Here is a 25558-nt window from a genome sequence, read left to right on the forward strand (position 1 = left end):
TGTAGACTCTTCTGCAACTCATAGGTTCCTTAAGATTCAGCAGAGTGAAAAACAACAGTATCTTATCATTTTTCTGTTATCCTATCCGGAGCCCTGGAGGCCACTGTGGCTATGTCTACACTACACTGTTCTTCCGGAAAAAGCTACGTAAATTTCTTTTTCTGCTTTTTTTTTCGGAAGAGGCTTTTTCAACATTTGGCCCATCTACTCTGGGCCAAATGTCAGAAAAAAAAACCCCTTTTTTGGAACATCCCTTCTTCCTGGTAAAATGAGGTTTACAGGGATGCTGAAAAAATATGTCTGCTCTTCCAAAAAAAATGTCGGAAGATCAGACGTGTTCCCTGGATGCAACAGAGTAGTGCAGACATAGCCTGTAAAATTAAAACATAGTCAGGTTTCTTTCACTCTGCTGATGCTTGAGCTGCAATGTTTGCCCACAGAATGTGAGTTGGGGCTTTGGGGATGGCTCATGTCACTAAATAATGATTTCTCTGATCAGGTAAGAAATTGAACTGGTAGTTTTCATACGGATTCCCATTCAGTATCTTTGTCATAAAGATGATGTACTCTGATGTGCCTGGAGGATGGAAGGTGTAATGTCGGGGAAAATGTATCACGTGTGTCTGCATGGGATTGTGCATGTCTATAACCTCAGGGCTTTAACATGACTGTAGAAGACCTTTAAAAAAATAAGCCGAGATGGAGTTAAAAATCTCACAGGCAAAATAAATGTATGTGAGTGTAACTGAATCATTTCCAAGCAGAGTCATCTGGAAAATTGCTTCTTGGCTTACCGGCATATGTAATAGTTATTTTTGCAATGTATTCTATTAAATGCAGTGATATAAACAATTGGTTATAGTGTAGGTGAGCTTTTTTTCTTCTTTTTTTTTTAATTTGTGAAGACTAAACTAAAGTAGTTTAGTGACTTTAACTGTTTGTCTTCTGTGTAGAATTATTGATGTCAGGTAAAAGAATTTTCCCTGTGTTAAGACTCCTAATCCTTTTTGTTCATTGGGCTGAACATACAGCCCAAAGAGATGCCAGTGTTTTTTTTCCCCCCATAGGTGTCATTTCCAAGATGTCTAATACACAGACACATTTGAGAGACAAACTGTTGTTTTCTAAAGAACCATATTCTGCTTTGTCTTGGCAGCTGCTCTCCCAGTGGTGTGGGCAGCAAATGCAGTATGTGGTCTGTAAAGACTTAAAAAGTTTAATAAACTGTGCATCTTAGTTTCACTTTTTTTTCAGGACATGGATATGTACTATCAAGAAACAGACACGCCTGCAATGGCCAGAACTTCAAACCTTAATGAGGAGCTTGGGCAGGTGAGAGAATCGCATTGGGAAAGTCATAACTGTCATGTAATTTAGGAGAAATGCATGAAAAGGCACCGTGCAAAGGCAACTATTTTCTTACAATAATTATAAGCTTTTCTCTTGTCAACCTGGATATAATATATGACCTTGAGAGAGGGAAGCCCCATTTTACAAGTAAATAATTGAATCGCACAGTAAGATTAAGTATCAGAGGGGTAGCTGTGTTAGTCTGAATCTGCAAAAGTGGTGAGGAGTCCTGTGGCACCTTATAGACTAACCGAAGTGTTGGAGCATAAACTTTCGTGGGCAAAGACCCACTTCGTCAGATGCATGACGAATTGGGTCTTTGCCCACGAAAGCTTATGCTCCAACACTTCGATTAGTCTATAAGGTGCCACAGGACTCCTCACCACTTTTGCAGTAAGATTAAGTGACTTGTCCAAGGTCACTTAATTCTTGACTTTTAGTAAGACTGTTTGAACCCAAATCTCCTGTTTCCAATTTAGTGCCTGAACCAAAGACCATCTTTCCTCCTTTGAAGGGCCGAATTCTGCCCTGAAATGTGTATGTTTGTCATATTCTGGGATTCACTCCAGACCAGTGAGGAGTTGTCACCATCTGCCCTATAGCCTTCAGTGCCTCCCAGTTCTTTGTTGCTGTAACTTCCAGCCTGGGCCCTTCAGAACAGTCAAGCAGCATATAGGCCACAGCCTAAGTATCTGTGTATAGCTGCAGCCTGCTATCAACACTCTAGTCACACTCTGGCTCACACTAGTCTTGGTTACCACTTGCAGGGTGACCCAACGACACACTGTCGTGAATTTTTCCAAAAGCATGTGTTCTGCACTGTCCAGCCCTGTCCTGGAAGCAAAAAAGTCAGAAATGGCTACAAGAGAAATAAAGATAAAGTACTTTCTAGTGACTAAAACTTAACGAGATACACTTGGTTCTAGATAAAATCTGTGCCAGGTGTTTCCAGTAACATTGCTTGCCAGATTTTCATGTTAATATCCCTCTAAAAGTCAAATGGCTGGTGCTTTTGTCATCTTAGGTGAAAGAAAGAAAGAAAGAAAGAAAGAAAGAAAGAAAGAAAGAAAGAAAGAAAGAAAGAAAGAAAGAAAGAAAGAAAGAAAGAATACCTGAGGGCTATGTCTACATTGGCAAGATTTTGCACAAAAGCAGGTGCTTTTGTGCAAAATCTTGCCACCTGTCTACACTGGCCGCGAGTTCTTGCGCAAGAACACTGACGTTCTAATGTATAGAATCAGTGCTTCTTGCACAAATACTCTGACACTCCCGCTCAGGGATAAGCCCTCTTGCGCAACTGTTCTTGCGCAAGAGGCCAGTGTAGACAGGCAACATTAATTTCTTGTGCAAGAAAGCCCGATGGCTAAAATGGCCATCAGAGCTTTCTTGCGGAAGAGAACGTCTACACTGGCACAGATGCTTTTGCACAAAAGATGTGCTTTTGCACAAAGGCACATGCCAGTGTAGATGCTCTCTTACTCAAATACTCTAATGCAAACACTCTTGCGTTAAAGAGTAGTTGCACAAAATCTTGCCAATATAGACGTAGCCAAGGTGTTTTTGGCTCTCTCTTTTATAGTCCTCTCTCTCTTCCTGAGAGTTACCTCTAGGATAAAATTCCTTCTCACTACAGGAGGGAGACATGGAGAGTGGTGGTGAAAGAGAGTCCATGTTTTTGTTTGTTAAAATGCAGATTGTTCTGTCCCTACTTGCCTTTGTTGCCAAAGAATGGCCATTTGATTTGTGGTTAACTTTGATGACACCTGACTAGAGATGTCAGCTTGTCATTTGTCTTTGATAAAAGGCTTACCCCTTCCCCAGACTTGTTTGATAAACACATTTCTATCATCATTTCAGCTTATGTTCATAACTTAACATATAATGTTGCCACACACATTTCATCATGATATTGACCGGTGAGTTGTTAGTTTTCAGATAATACCTCTGAAAGCATGTTTTGTACAAAGATTATCACTGGGTGAAAAGTTTAAAAGAGTAGTACATTCAGTCACAGTGTTCTTCCCATTCATTTCCGTAGGAGCTATTTCAGTATGTTTGAGGGCACAGCTTGGTCTAAAGTGTTACCCTCAGTTTTTATTAAAGTCTGTTTTAGAATATCAGATATTTGGAAAATGAGCAATGGGATATTGTGTTCTCTGACTCATGGCAAGAGGAGATATTAGTCTCCAGCCTGTAAGTGATGCAGGGATTTACAGTTCACAGCACCTCCTGCAATATTGTTTTGAATTAAAGTTGGTGGTGGAGTCTGAACTGAAAATGTACAGACTCTCTTTTTAAAATTCTAGCTCTATAGCTTTAGCTGATGTAAATCAGCAATGCTCCACTGACTCTAGTGAAGTTCTAACAATTTATACCCACCAAGGATCTGGTTCCTACTTGTTTTTAGAGGGAATGTATTACCAATATTAACTCATATTTTAAATATTTTCCTGAAAATGTGCCTATAGCTTTTATAAAATAGAACTGACAATTTTTTACAAACTACAACAAGTTTGCATTGGCCTGTACTATTTTCTAAATATGCATACTTTATGATTATTTTCCTGATTTAATGTGTATTTTTCTTTTGTTTGTCCTGTGTTTCTATGCAAGTTAATCTTGTGAACTTGCTACAATTGTTTCATTTGTATTCTAGGTAAAATACCTGTTTTCTGATAAAACAGGCACTTTAACATGCAATATTATGAACTTCAAGAAATGTAGTATTGCTGGAGTGACATATGGGTAGGTATTATTTCTATAAACTCCATAGCTTAATAATTGTATTCTGCAAATTGTTATTCTGTTCTGTTCTATAACAAAGTTAAATTTAAGATTTTGGTTGTATTGAGGAAAATTAAAAGTTTCTACTATGCCCATAAAATAAATTATTTGCTCTTCCTACATCATGAATCATGGAGTGCAAAGGTGGAAATAATGTAAATGTGCTGGCAAAAGGGTTTCTTTGAATAAGATATTCTCTTCTTCATCTTACCTACCTGGTTAGAATGAAACAAATGGTGCTAAATGAGTTTTAGGCCTTTTATCATAGGGTTTTCCTTGGAACCAAATTTTGGGTCAATACCTATCCAACTAAACTCACTGATTTCAGTTGAACTAAGATTTAGGCCAGTGAGATTAGTGAGTGGGCCACATGAATGGCCCTCTTTTCATCTCAGTGGGCTGCCAGATTGCCGTAACCAAAATGGTCTCCCAGGTTAGGTGCTAACTGCACTTGCATACTAAAAATTTGTGGAGTGTGCTGATTGAACTGTAGCAGCACTTAGATTGGATTCAGAAGGAGCTCATAACTCTCTTAATATGTGTGCAATTAACACTCACCTTACTTCACATGCCCTTGCTTTAATGTGTGTCACTTTTGTAATGCTGGTAGGGAAAAAAACCCTACGCGGCCAAAAAGCAGCAGAATCTGGCAACTGTAAACAAAATGTCTCATGGGTCACACATAGAGCCCCACTGGGCTGTATGCATCTTTCAGGTGACAGGTTGCCCACCACTGATGTAGCCCTGAGTGACCAGTTCTTCATTCTTTTGTCTGGTAAAACTCCATCAGAAAAGTTAATCACGTTTTGTTTTTATGATGTCTGATTTAAATTGTAAATTAAATTGTAATACAAAGAATCAATTTGGTTTCTAGTTCCTGCAAATCCGTGCAGAAGACTGGAATCTTCTGTATATATAATTAATTCATATTCTGGTTTGCTTCTCCTAAAAATTGATGATACTTTACATGGTCTGATATGAATTGCCTATCTGAGCCATTTGCACATGTTGTCATGGTAATTTCTTGTAAAATTAGACCCCCCTGTTATTAGTATTTTAGGGCTTGTCCTTAGCCTTCTGATTCCTTAAAAATCTCTCTCTTAATATCTGTGGAAAGCAGGAATTTTTTTCAGTGTTTAAGGTCCTATCCGAAATGGCCTTTCAGGATATGTTTCAAGGTACTGTACTTTAATGTTAGTCTTTGGAAGGAGGAAGGTTAAATCATTGCTACAAATACTGAACATTTTTCTAGGATGTTGGTGTTCAAACCTGATTTTTTAAATCCCGTAGCTCTGTGTTGCCATGTACTCCCCTTTTTTAATCAAACTAGCCAATAATTATACCTTTTCTTTTTTTTTAGTCACTTTCCAGAGTTGGAAAGAGAACGCTCATCAGAAGACTTCAGGTAATGCTCACGGACTGGAACTAGTTTGGCCTATACAAAGGAAGAGAGCCAACACATAGCTAACACCATATACATGAAAGATTGTCCAAATTTTAGAGCCAGAAATGAAAAGCCCAAGGTATCTAGTTACTCATAAGTTGTCTGCCTCACATATACACTTACAGTAAAGGTGCAAAGATGGAACTTAGATTTTGCCTGAGACCTTGTGGCCAGTTAATACAGCTCCCAAAGTGGATAGGACTAACCTGGGAGTGAGTGGGGTGAAACTGGATGGGAGATGTTAACTCAGTGCTTCACATCCCAGATAGCATGTGTAGCCACAGACACAATTGGGGTGAAGCTTCCGTATAGTACAGCTTCCTACATACGTACAGGAGCAGTAAAGGAAAGAAGCAGCACTTCCTGTCTAACAAACATAAGGGGTTAGGTGCTACTTTTGGTGGGGTGGATTTTCTGTCTCTGCCTCTCTATTTTCTGTTCTGTCTCTCGTTTTTTCCTCTCTGCATTTCTTTGCCATCATTATTCCACCATCTTGCTCATCTCCTTGCTCACTTCCTATTTCTTTCCCCCTCCCTCATGTATGTATGTATGTATGTTTCCTTCCTTCCTTCCTTCCTTCCTTCCTTCCTTCCTTCCTTCCTTCCTTCTGCATCTTTTCCTCTTTTTTCCCCTTTTACTACAAGTTTTTTCCCTCAACCACCTTTGTGTGCTTCTTTTAGCTATTGTCCCTTGCTATTGCTCCTTTCCATCTCTCTGATATGCCCTCCCTTGGTGCTACTGTCATACACATAAGTTAACACAGTATTACCTACAAGAGAGGAGGGAATGCTATATCTTGACTCAACACAATCTTTCCCAGTCAATACCATGAAGGGTTCTTTACTGAAAGCATTCTGGACAGTGCTCTGCTATCTTAGCATCATTCAACTGCAGAAGTATGATCTTACAGAACAACTTGAAAAGTTCAGACTGGTTTTAGGATATGAAAGATTCCCAAAGGGACTGTTGGAAAGATAGATGGAGCAGGGTAGAGATTGAGAGAGAAAAATGATACACTTTGAGACTGTCAAAGTCAAAACTTTTAAATTAAACAGAGCAACCTAATTTAAAGGAACACAGTCAATTTGAAATCTAGTCTGTTTCAAACCAAATCCATGTATTTCAAATAAATTTAAAAGTAATATTTGATACTACGTAAGTCCTGGTTCCCCTATCAATATTTGTGGTTTTACAGCCATATTTTTTGTTTTTTAAAACATTTTTATTTCTTCTGTTGATGTGTGAAAGACCCAAAGAAAGGGAGCACTGACTATACAGGAGAAAGCGTGAAAATGCTGACTGACAAATTGTGTAAAATTAATATAATAAACTGAAAATAAAGATAAGAGTTTTATCCTGCTTTTCTCTTTCTCTTGCAGTAATATTAGGTGCTACTTGTAACAATAATATGAGAATATGTTTTTACACAGAAATGTGATTTAAAAAAAATTGATGCTGTGCCTTAAATGTTTTCTGAGAAAGTCTATATGTTAATAATGGAATAATGTTGCCACTGCAATGTTAAATGTAATGACCCCTTTTCTTGCTCCATAGCCAGTTACCTCCTTCCACCAGTGAATCATGTGAATTTGATGACCCAAGGCTGTTGCAGAATATTGAAAATGACCACGTAAGGCTTGTTCTCAAATATTATTGAACTTAGGTCTCTCAGGCTATGTCTGGACTGCAGGCTTCTTTCCAGAAGAGGTCTTCTGAAAGAGAGTGAAAAGTGCATTGAAAAAGCGATCTGCTTTTTTGAAAGATAGCGTCCACATTGATTGGATGCTATCTCACATTTAAGTTGTGATTACTATGGACGGAGTAGCCACCAGGACACCTGTGCTTTTTCCTGGAGGCCTCTTCTTTCAAAAAAACCCTTCTTCTCCATCCACATATGCCTTTTCCCAAAAGAGTTCTTTCAGAAAAAGGCTTCTTCCTCATAGAAAGATGTTTACCACTGTCAGAAAAACCCCTGCATTCTTTTGACTCTTTGTTGAAAGAACGCAATTGCAGCATGGATGTAAGTGTAGTTTTTCCGGAAAAATGGCTGTTTTTCCTGAAAAACTGTAGTGTAGACATACCCTCAAAAATATGTTAGGTCTTTCTGTCTGCTTTCCCTGGGATGGAAGGTCACTGACAGTTTTACTCAAGTATGTATCATCATGTCACCTGTTACTACTGGTGCATTCTACAGAATATAGAAATACTAAAGAAATGGAGTGGGAGAGAAAATAAATTGAGTAGAGCTGAGAAGGAAGAAGAAATGGGTAACTGAAAGGGAAGACAAAAAGGGAGGTGGGAATGCTCACATTGACATTGAATTCTGACCAGTAACTTTTATATGAGTACCAGCTAGTATCTATTAAGAGATGTAGTTTTATATCTTGGGATGGTAAGAACCTGAACAACCTAAGAGATTTTATATGTTCAAGTAATATTACATTTTTCAGAGATGGTCGATAGATATTGTGCTATCAGAAACAATGTGCTTCCATTGAAAGTAGCAAATTGAAAGATCCTTGTAATATTGGTCCTTGATATTGGCAACATGGTACTTTCTGCAGAGGGTCTGACTAAATACTGCACTAGTCTATCCCAGAGGCAGATTCTGAAATTAACATGTATGAACCTGTATGAGAGGAAGGTGCCCAACTCTATGCATCTTAAAGGGCCCTTTTTAGCTGGTGTAGGAGCTCAATGCTTTCTAAAATCTAAAATTCCTTAAGTGTAAGCACAGAAAAATTGAGATACCCAAATTCACTTTTGAAAATGTTAGCTTTTGCCTTTTTCTTTAGTATCTCACAGACTGCTACCACTGTAAATCAGAGTTTGGTTTTGTAAACTAATGGGTGCCATACTTAAAATAAAAATGGTCAGATTAGCTTTAGGAATTATATAAATAGAGTTTTTGAAGCACTATTTGGGGAAGAATCTTTTTTATTAAAAGAAGCTTTAAGGAGACATTTTGCGCAATTATATGCTTTCTTGTCTCTTTCACACTTTCTAATGCTTGAGAACTGTAATGACAATATAATATAAATGCCTGAAGGCTTAATGAATTAATAACAATCTGTGGCATAATGTACTGCTCGAGGTCATGGAGTCTGCAGATATTTGTGGTTTTAAGTTTCCATCTATTCATCAGAAAGGTAGTCCAGCCAACAGAGTATGTTTTATTTTACTTGACCCTGCATTGCAGTAAACTCCATCAAGAAGGGCTCCTGTCCCATTCAAATCACCAATGTCCAGTTTAGGTATTTTCATAGTCTTCTGATTTAATTAACCCTTTTATCCATGCTCCCCTGGGGGTTGGCAGACTTTATTTAAGGGGTCTGTGAAAAATTACTCTGAAAACAAAGTTTCAGATGCCAAAAAAGGCATTCTATTTTTTTGATCAATCAAAAATAGATGCTGTGCCGAGCATGTGCAACATTTATAGTTGCATTCTGTTCTGTCTGTTTTCAGTATAAGACTTCTGTGGTAGGGGTCTGCAGACCACAGATTGAATTTCCAAATTACTGGCTATCAGGAACTGTCCCACAGTGCCAGCACAATCTACACAAGTGCTTCTGGTGCAGACATTCACCTCTGGCAAGAAGCCAAGTGTAGACATACACAAGTGATGTAATTACTGCGGCAGTTGTATGCCAATATAAGTTAGATCAACTTAATTTTATAGTGTAGACACGGCATATATCTGGAATGAGTGTAAGTTAAGATCTAATAGCAGCTCAATGGTCTTTGAGAAATGTATTGTTTGGTAGATGCCACAGTTTACACTAATTGGTGCCTTTGTTAGTAATCCCTGAGAAAAGGCCAATTCATATGGACTGGGGAGACTGAATTACTCTTTCAGCCCTAGAAGTGGTCCCTTAATCTAAGGATTGAGGAACATTGGTGGAGCATTTTAGGGAAGCTTGTATTGTCTGTTTGTGCTTTATGTGTGTTGTGCATAAATTGAGGACCTTGGTCTCTACAACAATCTGTAATTACGTTTCAAAAACACTGAATACACACACATGCTCACTCACTAGCATAGCACATGATTTCACACAGACTTCCCAGTGTAAGGGTATATCTACACTACAGAGGTTTTTTTGGAAAAATGGCTGTTTTTCTGGAAAAATTTCAATTATGTCCACACATTGAAAGAGCAGAGGGGTTTTTCCGACATTGGTAATCCTCATTCTACGAGGAAGAAGCCTTTTTCCGAAAGAGTTCTTTTGGGAAAAGGGGTGTGCGGACAGAGAAGAGGGAGGAAAAAGAAAGAGGAAAAAGCACAGGTGCCCTGGTGGCCTCTCCGTCCATAGTAATCACAGCTGAAATGCGAGATAGTGTCCATTCAGTGTGGATGCTATCTTTCGAAAAAAAGATTGCTTTTTTGTTGCGCTTTTGCAGTATGGATTCTCTCTTCCAGAAAAGTGCCTTCCAAAAGAAGTCTGCAGTCTAGACATAGCCTAAGATTACAGGTGTCTCCTTGGCATTGTGACAGTTCAAAAATTCAATATAGCTAGCTTATATTCTAGGAGAGTGTTCTCCATCTTCTCGGGATATTGTTGTTCATTTGCATTTTCTTGAAACTTCTTAGCTCTTTTAGTCCATTGTTAACTCTAACAATGATGGACAAATCCAATTTTGATTGTCAGTCAAGAAGATATTCTGCAGAAAGGTTTCTGGGAGAAATAATTCGCTGTCACTTGACATATATGGAGGGATCCTCATGACCTCTTCATTAGGTTTGGGGGAAGAAAGCATGCCTGTATTTGCCTTTCACAGCTGTCTGGATGTTTTTTGCTACAACATGAATGAGATTAGAAAGGCTCTATCCTTAGGAAGAAAGCTCTAAATTTTTATTAAAATGTAAGTTGCTGGTTTTTCAAGGACTTAAAAGAATGTTTGCTGTGTTTGTTAAATTATTTGTAAACTGGGTAAAATTGACTGATGGAACCTCAAAGTTGTGCATACATGGTGAATACCCACAACTCTGGGCTGAAAACTAGCCTCATTGCCCTGACTGCATCATTTTCTACACTTCTAGATTTTCATCTCAATAAAATGCACAAGTGTGGATGAACTGCACTTTTGGGGAGTCTGTAGGAGGCCTCAGGGGGTTATGACACTTTTCAGGAAATAACTTTCAGCCCAAACTGTACGCATTCATCAGCAACAAACATTAAGAAATTGCCATAGCTTGGAAGGGAAAAGAATAATTTTCAAAAAGGCTGTTTTTCTGCACCTCTGCTCCACTTCCTTTGCATTAGTATGTGCAATTAAAAAAGCAGATACACTTGAACCTCCATACTCCAGGTATCCCCAATCTAGCAATACCCATGGTGTGGAGGAGGAAGGATCCCTCTAGAGAAAGGGGTAAGCAGTGAGGTGGCAAAGTTTGTGGACTATACTAAACTGGTCAAGATAGTCATGACTAAAGCAGACTGTGAAGAACTTCAAAAAGATCTCACCAAACTGAGTGATTGGGCAACAAAATGGCAAATGATAGAGGTATATAAAATCATGAGTGGTGTGGAGTGGCACTGGCCACTGTCGGCAGACATGATACTGGCTAGATGGACCTTTGGCCTGACCCGGTATGGCCATTCTTATGTTCTTATGTTCAGGTGTATTTGGTAACAGCTGGCAATTTGTTAAACAGACAAGCCATCTTCTCCCATGTCTGTGGGTTCTTCAGACCATGATAGATAGAGGAAAATGCATTTTGTTTGGCTGTTGAGAGAGGTCAGATATGTGTTCTCTCTTTATCTGTGCTTAGTGGGTGCTGAGCACCTTCAACTGCAGACTGAATATTTCAGGGGTAGACATGAGAAGGGGTACTTGTCTTTCTCAAGTTGCATTTAGAACCGTGCTTTGCAACATGTGGTCTGTGACCCTCTGTGGGTCTGCAGATTAAGATTTCCAAAGTGTTCTGCACCTCCATTTGAAAATGTTAAGGATCTGCAAATGAAAGAAGGTAGACAACCATTGGTTTAAAAATGTTTAGCAATGGTGAGATCCAAATGCACCTAGGGCTCAAATGGGTAATTATTTTGCTAGCTATGCTGGTAGTAGAACTATTATCTTGTGATGGGTGGTAAGTACAAGTCATGTGACCCTGCAAAATATTTCATAAGTCTTTATGAACAAACTGACTGAAAAATAAGTCAATCCCCTTCCTTTCTGGAAACGTTATGGACTATGGAGCTGATCTAACATTAAATGTCACTACCACATTAGAGATTCATTTTAACATCTTTTTTTTCTGTTAATTTTTTGTCATTGTATCTGTCTGGAGATTGTTGGTTATAGAAACAAGGGTGCTGTACCTGCTGTGGTACATAGGTGCAGATTTCCAAATCCATAACAATTAAATTATGTACTTGTGATTGTGCATGAGAGGACCCAGTTTTAACCAAACATGAGTCTTTGTACCCCCTCTAGTGGCCAGAACACATAATGAGGTTTTATGAGCTTGCCTCTGCTTCCTGATTTAATGGACCCTGCCCTTTATCTCATGAAGTAAAGATTCCTGTTTTTAGATCACGCGGGTCTGATTTCAGGTCCACACACATAACCCAATCAAGGCATCATCATGCTTTCAAATTTGGATTTTTCTGAGCATATTTCTACATGAGTTTAAAAATCCAGACTTGCATGTGTGCATTAGATTCAATGTGATGTTGAGGATTTGGGCTAAAGTGTGTTTTTGGTAAGGATTAAATATACCATAGAGGCTCTCTTTTTAGGGTGAAACTTGAAAAGAAACAGATTTCTACTTCTAAGCACAAACATCAAAATTTGGATTAATCTGATAGGATAGGAATAACTGATGCCTGGGAAAGAGAAAATTGGAAGCAATGGTCCTGGTAGGAGTGGAAGGTATTAGTGGGTAGATGGGGAGCAAACAAAACAAAGAACAAAATGAAAAAGTTGGAAGCGCCCCCTCTCCCCGATATATAAAGAAAGAAAAATGGGACTAAAAAGGAGGGGAGGGGGGAGAATCAAGAGTTAAAGCTGTATTGTGGCATTTGTGTTGGGGCATGGCCCAAGGTGCTACACAAGAAATACTTCACTGTCAGAATTTCAGCAGCAGAATGGTTGGGTTCTGCATAGGGTTGTCAAGCGATTAAAAAACTGATCACGATTAACTATGAAATTAAAAAAAATAATTGATTGATTGGGGTCTTATACAATAGAATACCATTTGTATAAATTTTTGAGGTTGTTTTTCACAGTTTTGACCATATTGATTTCAATTACAACTCAGAATACAAAGTGCTCACTTTATACTTGTTTTTATTATAAATATTTGCATTCTAAAAATGAAATAAATAGTATTTTTAAAAGTTCACGTAGTACAAGTACTGTAGCGCAGTCTCTCTTTATTATGAAAGTTGAACTTAAAAATGTTAAAATTATGTACAAAAATAGCTGTATTAAAAAATAAAACAGTGTAAAACTTTAGAGCCCATAGGTCTACTCGGTCCTACTTACTGTTCAGCCAATCGCTCAGACAAGCACATTTGTTTACATATATGGGCGATAATGCTGTAATGTTTGTTTACAATGTCTTCTGAAAGAAACAAGAGGCATTCACATGGCACTGTTGTAGCCAGTGTTGCAAGATATTTACATGTTAGATGCACTGAAGATTCGCATATCTTTTCATGCTTCAAGCCCCATTCCAGATAACATGAGTCTATGCTGACGATTGGTTCAGATGGATAACAAATCCAGAGCAGTGTGAACTGATGCATGTTTGTTTTCCTCATCTGAGTCAGATGCCACCAGCAAAAGTTGATCTTTTAAGACTTCTCAAAGCATGCTACATGCCCTGTATCTCTCAGATTTTGAAAGGCACTTCAGATTCTTAAATCTTGGGTCAAGTACTGTAGCTATCTTTAGACAGCTCACATTGTGTTTTGTCAAATTTGCAGTGAAAGTGTACTTAAAACGAACATGGGCTGGATTATCATCCAAGACTGCTATAATATGAAGTGGCAGAATTTAGGTAAAACACAGAGCAGGAAACATACAAGTCTTCCCACAAGTTCAGTCACAAATTTAATTAACACATTATTTTTTTAACCAGTATCATTGGCATGGAAGCATGTAATCTGGAATGGTGGCCAAAGCATGTAGTGCCAACTGCAAAAGTGTCATTTCTCACTTTCAGGTGACAAATAAGAAGCAGGCAGCATTATCTCCCGTAAATGTTTCTCTTAGCAATTGGCAGAACAAGAAGTAGGACTGGGTGAACTTGTAGGCTATACGTTTTACATTGTTTTGTTTCTGAGTGCAGTTATGTAACAAAAATGCTTCATTTCTAAGATGTGCTGTCATGATAAAGAAATTGTACTTGTATGAGAATTGAAAAATACTATGTCTTCTGCTTATTTTCGCAGTGCAAATATTTATGATAAAATAATGTAATGTGAGCACTGTACACTTTGTATTCTGTGTTGCATTGAAATCAATATATTTGAAAACACAGAAAAGCATCCAAACTATTTAATACATTTCACTTGGTAACTGTGCGATTAAAACTGCGAGTAATCTTGATTAGTTTTTTAAATTGCAATTAATTTGATTTAATCACATGAGTTTACTGCAATTAATCGACAGCCCTAGTTCTACTCTGTTAATGGAAAACCATAACTAATAAAGCAGGATCAGATAGGCCATGCAGTCGGAAGGTAAACTTCAAATGAAGAATCATAATTACAACAACAGAAGTTGTTAATGAACATGATGATCTTTGCACATAATTCTGATATATTTTGAACATCCTGTGTCAGTGCTGGAATAATATAGCAAGAAAACAAATGAAAGCTGTGTGAAAGAGCTGAAGCGTCAGGCCTCACAGTTTGGTGATCGGTTGCTATAGAATTGCTGGGTTGCCATGTAATCCATTTTAAACTGTAAAAGCATAAAGACAGCAGCAAATTAAATTGTTGGCTTCATATAAGACAAATAGAGGAAGGGATAGCACTTAAAACCTATGATGCAGGGGAAGGCAGGTTCCGAGGGAAAGGAATAGTGAAAGTACATAATAGGCTAGGTAATATATTTGTCATATAGACATCAAAGGCATACAGCAACATATGCTGAAATGAGAATCCACTAGGCTCCATATTTTGTGGAGATGGGGATATAAGTTTCACTGTTTTCATTAAAAATAACACAGCAACTGCATGTAGCCTTCTAGACAATAAAATGTCCATTTCTCATATTTCTTTTTGATGCTACACCATCTGTTCATGTGCTTGAATGTTGTCTCTGCTCTCTGGTGTAATAATATGTAAGATGATTATTTTCTCAGGATGTATCCAGATTCTGCTCAACATGTACCTGTGCAGTCCCATACAGGTCTAATTGTGGGAGTCAAATTCCATTCTTAACTATACAGAGGATATTAAAATATTCATAGCACAAAATTAATATACAAAGTGAACTGGAGCTGGGGATGAGGAGTTCAGGCTACGGCTACACTGCCATTTTTGTTCGGAAGAAGATATGCAAATCACGCTCGCATTTACATATCTTCCTCTGATTCTTCTTGAGGAAGAGGTTTTTCCTATATTTGTCCTCGTGTAGATTTGAGAGAAATAAGACACCTTGCGAAAGAGGGTTTTTCCCCCAACATTTGGCCCCATCTACACAGGGCTAAATGTCGGAAAAACCTCTTTCGCAAAAAGAATCGGAAGAAGATATGCAAATGCGAGTGCGATTTTCAGGGGAAGGATGCATGTCTTCCTTGCTGGGGCAGGTCCAGGTTCATCTGCCCAACCAGAGTGAGGAATGCAGCAAACTGTGCAATTTCCCCTTGTTTCCTGACAAAGAGGAATAGTCAGCAGTGTTCCTGTACTAATGCAAGGCAGGAGCTGCAGCCTGCCCCCCACAACCTCCCTACAGGGCACCTGGGGGGTGGGAAGCTTGAGGCTGGGGCAGGAAGTGCAAACCCCAGCCACCCCCTTTCACTTGCCTGGTGACTATGTTTCTCTGGCTATGTCTAACCTGCGGAGTTTTTCCAGGAAAAAATGCTATGCCGCGTCAAGGGAACGAGTCCGCTTTTTTGGAACAGTTTCAGAAAAAGTGGGTGCATTCTTTTGGCATCCCTGTATTCCTCTTGGTGAGAGGAATAAGGGATGTTCCAAAAGAGGAGGTTTTTCCAAAATTTGGCCCCGTATAGATGGGCCAAATTTTGGAAAAGCCTCTTCCGAAAAAAAAAAAGCAGAAAAAGATATGCAAACTGCAATTTACATATCTTTTTCCAATAAAACTCTGCCTATATCTAGATATAGCCTTTTCTGTATGGTTTTATGCATCCCTGAACACATTGCGGGTGGAGAGGGGGAGCATCAGCCCTCACTTCTCCCCAAACCAAACCCTTTGCTTGCTTTAAATTATAAGAGGAAGATGCATACCAAATTTGGTGGTCTTAACTTTTACTGTTTAGGAGCTCTTGAACAGACTCACTCATTGACAGACAGACAAATTCTTAAATATATAATAGATAATGCAAAAAAATCAGAAATATTCTATAGATATTTCTTTTCTGTATTTTGGTTGAAAACAGATGATGCAGAGTGATAATGCTCTTTCCATTCCACTGGTATCGTTGGATGCTGTTAAATAGAAAGTATGAAGTTAGACATTTTTAAATCAGTAGATTTTAAATCAGCAGATAACTTGTGTCTAAGAGTTTTAAAAGAGCTGACAGAGGAACTCACTGAATCGTCAATGTTTAATTTTCAAAAGCTGCAGAGGAGTAGCTGAGTTAGTCTGTACAGGATAAACTTAAAAAACAACAACAGTATGGTAGCACTTCAAAGACTAACAAGACATGTAGATGGTATCATGACCTTTTGTGGGCACAGCCCACTTCAGATGACCGAAGTTGTTGTACTTGGTACATCACAATATTTTGATTAAAAACCTAGAATGATATAAAATTAACATGGTACACATTAAATGGGTTAAAAACTGGTTAACTGATAAACCGCAGTATATAATTGTAAATAAGGAATTGTCATTCAGTGGGGTGACAGAAAACATAAAAACAGGGTACGCGGTGCCAGCGAGGGACTGCTTGAGTTCCCCACTTGCTCCATGCTCCCACGGTGCTTCTGCTTTTGAAATGTAGCAAGAACCCTGCTATTGCTACATTTCAAAGTCAGAAGTGCTGCCATTGCACCCTTGCCCACCTCTGCCATGGAGACGTCTCCCCCCCCACACACACTCGCTCCTGATAGAGGCAGCAAGGGGAGAGAAAGTGACTAGTCGAGTCAGATGCTTATTGGATAGTCGACTTGTCACCTACATCCCTAACACTGATTATCTCAGCAAGAAACTAGCATTTATACAGTGCAGAAGAATAGAAAACTCTTCTGAGGTTACTGCTAGACAGACCTGGCGGGAAATTCCTTCCACACCTGGAAATAAATTAGACCCTGAGCATGTGAGTAAGAACTAGCAGAAGTGAGCCCTGCCCCCAGCCATCATAGGCAACCCCATCATATAATCCCACTCATAAATTTTTACATCTCTCTTAGAACTAATTAAACTGTTGTTTCCACAAGTCTTATTGGCAGAGCACCTGGGCCCAGTCCTGTACTACCTTGCTCTAAATCTGGTCATTTGCACTCGTGTAAATTTGGTGAAAATTTGATGCTACCAAATCTCAGTGATTCCAATTACTAGGGCAATGGTGGTATTTTATACTACACTTCATTTGCTTTCACCTTGCAAAGATGGAAAAGACTACTCAAGGTGCAGGGCTGTACAAGAACAAGCCCCTTTTGCTTTTTGAGTGCAAGGACAGTGGTTCTGGCTTTCCAACTCTTGTGTTTGTGTGTGTGTGTGTGTAATTTATTTATAGATTGAAATGTGACTTCATTAGCACTGGCCCTTGCTATCTCTAATATTCTAGCATGGCTGAAAGGTGAGGGAAGCAGTACACTAAGTAGGAGAGGTGGGAATTACAGATCTAAATTGTCTGAATTCTGTTTTAAAATCAAGAACATGTCTATACATTTAGTCTACATGTAGTGAAAATATGAGTAACTTGGTAATGTTCCTTGTAGCCCACAGCTGCTCACATACAGGAGTTCCTCACTCTGCTGGCCGTGTGTCACACTGTTGTTCCTGAGAGAGATGGAAATGCAATAATCTACCAGGCCTCTTCCCCAGGTTGGTCATTTTCTCCTTTGTTTCTGGGATTGGGGAGGGGAGTCAAGCACTTTTAAAAATACGTTCTTAGATTATAAATAACATGTTTAAAAACCAAACAAACTCTCCTTTCTTGGCTCACTAATAATGGGCTTTATGGATACCAGCTTGCATGGAGCGCACACTATCTCCCCAGACTCCCCTTCGTGCAGAGAGAGCCCACCCATTGCTGCATTCTTCAGAGGTGATCCCCACTGCTACCAGCTGCTTTTGCTGGCTAATGTAGAGGAGTGGAGCCATGACTTTTGCCAGCCATTTGAGATAACTAGGAAGGTTGCCTCAATATAACTGTAATAATGCCATTATAAATTATAAATATAACATTATTGACTCCCCAACTCCTCCTTGTATTCTTGCAGGTACCAATCACAGTCTAGCTCAGTCATTGAGATTGTTCACTGCTTTGCTCTTTGTGTAGTCCTTTGTTCCTGCACAAAATAACTGTTAAGGCAGTCACCATTTTGCTTTGCCAGCATCTTGCACCCAATTTCTGTAATGTACATGACTACAGAGGACATAAAGCAATGAAGAATTGTGTCCAGAATTTACTGGGGCCCATACTCCACTCCATTCTGTGGTGCAGAGGTGAACAAAGGAGCACTAGAAGGAACTAACTCACAGATAAGGAGAAGAAATAGCTCCATGGCAAGCTCCCCTGAGTGACTGAGGGTTTTTTATATACTTTAATTTTTTTTAATCCTACCATGTGGAGATTTGTTCTGTGCTTAATGTGGGCCAGGGAGCATAAATTCCTCTCTGTGCACTTTACTTCTCCTCAGGGCGGGTTGGGTACACGAGTGGAGTAAAGAGCCAATAACAGGAAGACTGAGTTCTGCTGCCAGAATGTGGGAAGGCTCCTCATGGGTTATCTATGGAGTTGGATGTTGCAAACCCTACTGATACATGGGGAATTGAGACCTTATTACTTGTCTTTCTCTAAGCAAGTGGTATATCCCCCTGCCTGAGGCATTGGTTCTGAGTTGTAACTTGCAGAATTATTTGAGTTCTTCATTACATTCCCCAGTCTCCCAGGATATGGTGAATTTCTTTATGGAAAGAATTTTTTTTATCATTCCAGCAGAAACTAGATTAAATTCCTCCTGTAAATACTGACTTATATAGCTTTGATCTTACCAATTTTCCAGAGACATTTAAACAAAACTTTAAGTAACATGAAGAGACAAATTATGGCTCTTCAATAATAACAGATTTAAACTTTTTTTTAAAGCTAATGTTAAAATTATATAATACATAGGTTAAGGAAGCAGAAACTGTACACATGAACATAGTGCTTATATTATCCAAAAGTAAAAAATTTGGTTTCAAAGTCATAACATCCATATAGAACATAAATTGCAATAACCCAAAATTTAGGCTAATAACTTTAATTATATGGTTTAGATATTAGCATCCAAATATTCAGGTACATCACTGATGAAATTTTACACAGAGTTGGTTGTGGAAAGCACATATAGCAATGAGTGTCCTTAAGTAATGGAGCATTTAGGATAGGTTAATGCTTCAACAAATATAACAAAAAAAATATATACAGAATACCAGCTATAAAGTACATGTGTGCAGCTCTGTTAATCTGTATGTAATTTTATAGGAGGAATGCCAAGGCAAGCATAGATGCTTTAGGGTTATGATGGAAAATTTAACTGCTGCTGTAGCTCATTTTGGACATCTCTGATTCAGTAGCTGCCTGGTCCATATCCTGGGATTCATGGTAGTGCAGTGCTTATGGGAGTTGGGTTTTTTCCATTGAGATCTTGAATATATTTCTGATCAGCTCCCAATAAAGCAAAGTGCCTTGTATTGACAGATGAAGGGGCATTAGTGAAAGGAGCAAAAAAGCTTGGCTATATCTTCACAGGAAGAACTCCACATTCAGTTATCATAGATGCGGTAAGTAGAGCGTGTGCGGTATACAGCAGCTTTCAAGGATATGTGCATGGGATACAGCCCCTTTGAATGGTTCAAGGGCAGATCTGCAGGGCTCCCTCTCAGGCCATATGTGGACAGGGTCTGGCAGGGTAGGATGGGCAACGCTAATGATCTTTCTAGAGGTGAATCCTTAGATCTTTCCTCAGTGGAGCAGGCAAAGAGCAACAGAGTCTAATCCAGGTAGCAAACTGAAGCTGCTCCATAGAATGCTCTGGGAAGCACATTAATTTGAACTGAGCACCGGGGAGAAGATTTTCCGCCAAAGGAAAAAGAAAATATATCGTTAACCAATATATACTCTAGTGTAATTACATATGTAATTGTCTCTAACTTCTAAGTCCTGACTTGTAATAGAGCTGAATCAGGAAGGTATATCCTACTGAAAATATATCCTAGTGAAGATGTGCTTTTTGCATGTGATGTATATGGAACAGACTGAGTTTAATAAATGTGGACAGTTGATAACTCTGCCCCTGGGATCCATCCAGGAGGTTTTGGGTTTAGTTTGTTCATTGTGTCACTGTTGTATGCTGTTCTAGAAGTGTTTGTTTTATAAATCACCAGTGCTAGTCACCGCATCACAAAGGCTGAATACTCCCTTTGGGAGCTGGTGGTAGGGCACAGCCATCAGTCTGGTGCACTTGCAGTCTGAGCTTCAGTACAGATATTTTCCTAACAGCACCACCTTTTCTCAGCCTTGTTTAGAGGAAGTCAGGGAAGTTGTTAGGACATTTTAGAACACTGTTACTTGGTTTTAAAAGCGCATTGTAGGTCCTGATGTGCAGGGTTGTCTGGAACTGCCCAGGGCCTTCGCACCAGGTGCTATCACTAAAATAGCTAAGCCTATCTGAGCACTTGCTTCCCAGTGCAGTAGAATCAAACAGGTTTCATGGAAACTATGAAAGGCTGTGCTTGTGCAGGGGAGGATGGTTGATTGTAGCTGGATTTGCTGCTAAATGCAGCAGTTTTCACCAGAAAATGTTTCTCATTTGCATAGGGGTCCCACACATCAGTCTGACACATGAAATACAAGAACACACTTTTTGGAGAGTCACTTATTTGGCCTGTTCCGATCTGCTACCGCAGTAACATTTCTGCTTTTGTTGGGTAAATTTTTATCCAGGTGGCGCACTGTTTATCTATTATCTTTGTGACCATATTTGAATTCTTTCCTTGTGCCAGCAGCCTTTACTTGGCATGTTTAAATGTTTAATCTTTTTTAAAGCATATTTATGTGCCTGCAAAGATTGGGCGCTAGAATTCTCTCTGTTGCATAGCTGTAATTCCACTAAATCAGTGGGCTCATAAGGTAACAGAAATTGAAAGTCAATGGAGTTGTACAAGTGCAAGTGAGTGCTGAATTTGCTACTGAAATAGGACAGTATACTCTTTAACCAGGAGAGGGAACTAACACCACATCACATTTGCAATCATGTGACATCATGGGTATTTGAAATTCATGATGCTTTTATACATATATGCATTGTTCACATCATCTTAATTTTCTGTGCAATTTATTTTTCTGCAGCTGGGGAAAGAGGACGCCTTTGAAATTCTTAATGTGCTGGAGTTTTCTAGGTAAGTTACTTTTTCAGGTATTGAATAAATGCAAGGCAGCGAATAAGGGTATGTCTACACTGCCACACTATTTCAAAATAACTAGCATTATTTCAAAATAACTTAGTCTGTGTCTACTCAGCAGTTATTTCAAAATAGTGACAAAATACTGTCAAGCTGGAGGACTTCTTACTCTGACACCTGTAACCCTCATTATACGAGGAATAAGGGAAGTTGGAGGAAGAGAGCTCTGTTTCGAAATAAGTGCTTTGTAGACGCTCCCTATCTTGAAATAAGCAATTTTGAAATAAATATGCAATTGATGTAGCTCAATTTGTGCAGCTTATTTTGAGTTAAGCCCTGCAGTGTAGACGCACCCTAAGAGCAAAAATGTGCTAACAACATGACTAATAATTAGATTCTTTGGAATGTAAAGAAATTGTAGATGGTTGACTAGTTAAATCTTCCATTTTCTTTTAGATTTGCCATTCCTTTCAATATGGAGTGAATGAGTTGCTCCTCCTTCTTACAAATGGGAGTTGCAGGTTTAGTGGTCAAACATGGAAATGGAAGACAAGAGACATCTTTTCTGTTTCTGGCTCTGTCAGAGACTTGTAGTTTGTCCCTGGGCAGATCACTTCACTTCTCTGTGCCTAAATTTCCTCACCTGTTAAATGGGGCTTATGAGTCTCACCTTACCTCAGTAAAATGCTTTGAGATTGTCAGATTAAAAAGCACTGCATAAGTACAAAATATAATTCATACTTTCCATACAAGTAGATGGAATCTCCCACTTGGGGGAAATGTCATGCCTCTCTTTTGGGAGCGCCTGACCACCCAAGTTCCAGTCTCCCTTCTGCTTCCCAGCAAGAGAGACTTCAGACCTAATTCTTATTTACACTAGATTCCTTTGCATTCATCTGACTGAGTAAGAGAACCTTAGCATAACAGGGTCAGACCCATAGCTTTTCCTTCTGCTGAGAAGATAGAGATGGTTCTCTTTCAAAGAAGAGAAGGCAACAAGCAAGAGGTGTTTTGTGTCTGGGTTTGGGTTGCGCTAGTCTGACTGGGATTTCCTACCATTTATTCTGCTTGCCCCCACTCTGTTCAGTGGACTAAGGCCAGGTTTGGCCTTCAGCTGTTGCGTTGGCCTTCTTTGTGGACACTTCTGACCCTGCCTGCTGAAGAGGACAGTGAGGGGGAAGATTTGGCTACGTTGTGTTTCCCTCTTCCTTGCCTTCTCTGAATGTTCCTCAGACATGCCTCATGGCCTCATTCTGGGTCTTGTGGATGTCAGGACTTGCTTTGTAACCTCTATAATGGGAGTGGAGTTGTCATACAGGGACCCAAGCTCTGGGAGTAGAAGGGTTTCTGTTCACAGATATTCCCTGCATCTTTTGACTACTGGGATTTTTTCTGGCTCTTTGTGGATTCTCTTTGGGCCCACAGATAGAATTCTCATTGCTATCCTGTCTCTCCCTCATCCATAGTAGTATCTTACTCCAGCAAAGAGACTGCTCACACAATTCCAAAACTTGGTGGGGATAGAATCTCCCCTGATCTATTAGTTTTCTGGAGAGCTTCTGGACTTGTTTTGATAAACGAGACAAGGAAAACAAACACTCTCTGATGTACTTTATCTTATCAGACTTACCAGAAGTCTTGCTTCATTCCATATGATTATTGAAGGTGCACACAAAAGGAAGTAAAGTTCTACAGAAACATTTTTAAAAAAGTTTAAGTAAAATACTGAAAAGACTGGACATGCCATGGCTAAGATTGCTCAAAATCTCTTTACTCTGTCTGTTTGTGCCTGTGTATTTACAATATGCTTTAATTCCATCATTGCTTTTTGTTATTTCTGAAATATCCTTAGAATTTCAACCAAATTGAGGCTCTGAACTAAGACCCCTGCTTCATTCACAGGATCCAGTTCTCTGCTCTGATTTATGCCAGTCTGACTTGTTTGATTTCTGTGGAGTTAGATTGATGTAAAAGTCTTGTAGAGAAATAGAGACCCAAACTTGATATTGAATGCATGTGTACAAGGAGTCGAGTTAAAGTTGTAGGAAGAGAGTTATGATTATGTGACCAGTATCAGCTTTGATATTTCCTGATTTGTGTATGCTCTACTTTGAAACTCTATGTTCTTTTTACATACTGTGTTTTGGTTTGGTTTCAAGCATAAAGCTAATTATTTGCTAGGAAAGTTTGCCTGAATCTTTAGTGCACAAATTACTACAGGGAAGGGGCACAAAACTCCATCTACTTAGTGGGAGAGTCTGCCTAGCATTGTGGCGTGTCAGATGAACCCATCTTGTTTTTTGGTAATTGGGGGAAAACTCAGAAAATGGAATTTACTACTAAGGCAAAATTAATGTTTTAAAGAGAAGCATGAAAGTCCCCATTTTTCATCCATTGTATGTTTTGAAGAATCCTGCATTCATTTGTTGCATAATTTCTTCTAAAACAGGAGGTTTGTTTACAGTGTGTTTATAGTATTCTTTTTATTGACATTTTGCCAGGGTTTATGAAATCAGTCCTCTTGCTTCATTTGTGGGAACAGTGCCTAGGTCCCTTAATAACATGCATAATTCTTAGAAGTTAAAAATACCCATTAAGGGCATGTCTAAACTACATCCCTCTTTTGAAAGAGGGATGTAAATTAGGCAGATGGAAAGTGCAAATGAAGTGGGGATTTAAATATATAATTGCGTCACAGCATTCTTTCAAAAAAGGGTATTTCAAAAATTAAACTGCCGTCTAGACGTGGTTCTTTTGAAAAAAAAAAAAACAACCCCTCCCTTTTCCCCCTCAGGAGTACAAGATCTTTTGAAAAAGTTTTTTTTTTTCCTGAAAGAATTGTGTCTAGACGGTGGTTTCACTTTAGAAATACCCTTTTTCGAAAGAACTCTGTGACACGATTATGCAAATGAAGCGCAGGATATTTAAATCCCCACTTCATTTGCACTTTTGATCTGCCTAATTTACATCCCTCTTTCGAAAGAGGAATGTAGTTTAGACATAGCCCTAGTTATCTAATTGATATCTTAGACAGCATCAGGATTTGTACGCTACTGCATATTCTTGAGTCTCCAGTTAGAAATTATCCAAGTGTTCACCACCCCATGTCCTATGGGAGACTGTTCTGCCATATAATATATCCCAAATGTAGTTTTCCTAACATCCAGCCTAATTTTTTCATTTGTCTCTCATTACTCCTAGTTATACCTGCTTAAACAACTCTAGCCAATATTTTATTCCTTCTTGAAATCAATATTGCATAATAGAGTGTTAGCATATCCATCTTTCCTTATAAGCTTTTGTTCTTTTCTTGCAAGGAAATCTTTAAAATTATTTTTGTTGCTGTTCTCTGAATTTCCATCAAATTGTTGATGTTTTTCTGTTATCTTTTGCAGTCTGCAGTTAAAGGTGCTGTCTTTCCATTTATAACTGTGATATTGTCTTCAACTCTGTTTCTCTCTCTCTCTCCCCTGCATCCTCTTGAACTTCCAAGACACACTTCTTAGCCACCATCCTTCTGTATTAGGTGGGACCCTGATGGGAGCCCATTAGTTTTGATCCTTAAGAAAGATTCAGATGAGTGGTAGTTAAGCAGTACAAAGCATTTCCCCTTTCTGAAGGGATATGCATTCTGCCCCATAGTCTTGAAGTGTGTCAGCATTGAAAGGAAGGTACTTAGTCAACAGAACACGTTTCTATATGATAATCAATTGTATTTTTGAAATGAAATATTCTGTAGGTTTATCTTTAGAACATAAGAACAGTCATACAGGGCCAGACTAGGCCACTATCCAGTCTTCCAACAGTGGCAATAGCCAGATGCCCCAGAAAACAGAAAAGATAATCATCAGGTGATCCATTCTTTGTCACCCGTTCCCAGCTTCTGCGAACAGAAGTTAGGGGCACCATTCCTGCCCACCTTTTCCTTCATTAACTGATCCTGCTACTTTATGAACCCTGTTTGTTTTTAAAAAGTTATGATAAATTATTTGGGGCATGTTTTTAAAAATTTATAGGCATAGACACTCACACATCCAATTCATGACTAATTTGTGTGTGTAATTACATTAATTGCTTGAGCCAATGTCTGTGCATGCAGGTTACCAACTTCAGGAACACCAGATTAGTTTAAGAAGTCACAGTAACTGCCTATGTACATAAGTTGTGCAAATACACGTGCAGTCTGGGTGTGTTTCTGTATGCCATAAACTACTATAAATCAGGCCA

General features: G+C 38.9%; 1 protein-coding gene and 1 long non-coding RNA gene across 4 annotated transcripts in view; one reads left to right on the forward strand and one right to left on the reverse strand.

The window, feature by feature from the left end:
• ATP8A2 (ATPase phospholipid transporting 8A2) overlaps positions 1 to 25558 on the forward strand; it is a 558954-nt gene that overhangs the window by 64004 nt on the left and 469392 nt on the right. The window contains exons 12-18 of the mRNA XM_014581486.3: positions 1255 to 1332; positions 4007 to 4095; positions 5495 to 5539; positions 7133 to 7208; positions 17659 to 17764; positions 19629 to 19711; positions 21279 to 21328. Of these exons, the coding sequence (XP_014436972.2) occupies positions 1255 to 1332; positions 4007 to 4095; positions 5495 to 5539; positions 7133 to 7208; positions 17659 to 17764; positions 19629 to 19711; positions 21279 to 21328 (527 nt within the window). The remainder of the gene's footprint in view (positions 1 to 1254; positions 1333 to 4006; positions 4096 to 5494; positions 5540 to 7132; positions 7209 to 17658; positions 17765 to 19628; positions 19712 to 21278; positions 21329 to 25558) is intronic.
• Positions 16017 to 25558, reverse strand: part of LOC142826537 (uncharacterized) — a 39874-nt gene continuing 30332 nt past the window's right edge. For all 3 annotated transcript variants that reach the window (XR_012900736.1, XR_012900733.1, XR_012900734.1), the window contains one exon: positions 16017 to 16200. This is a non-coding gene — a long non-coding RNA (uncharacterized LOC142826537). The remainder of the gene's footprint in view (positions 16201 to 25558) is intronic.

This window comes from Pelodiscus sinensis, chromosome 1 (assembly GCF_049634645.1).
Source record: "Pelodiscus sinensis isolate JC-2024 chromosome 1, ASM4963464v1, whole genome shotgun sequence".
NCBI classification, from domain to species: Eukaryota; Metazoa; Chordata; order Testudines; family Trionychidae; genus Pelodiscus; species Pelodiscus sinensis.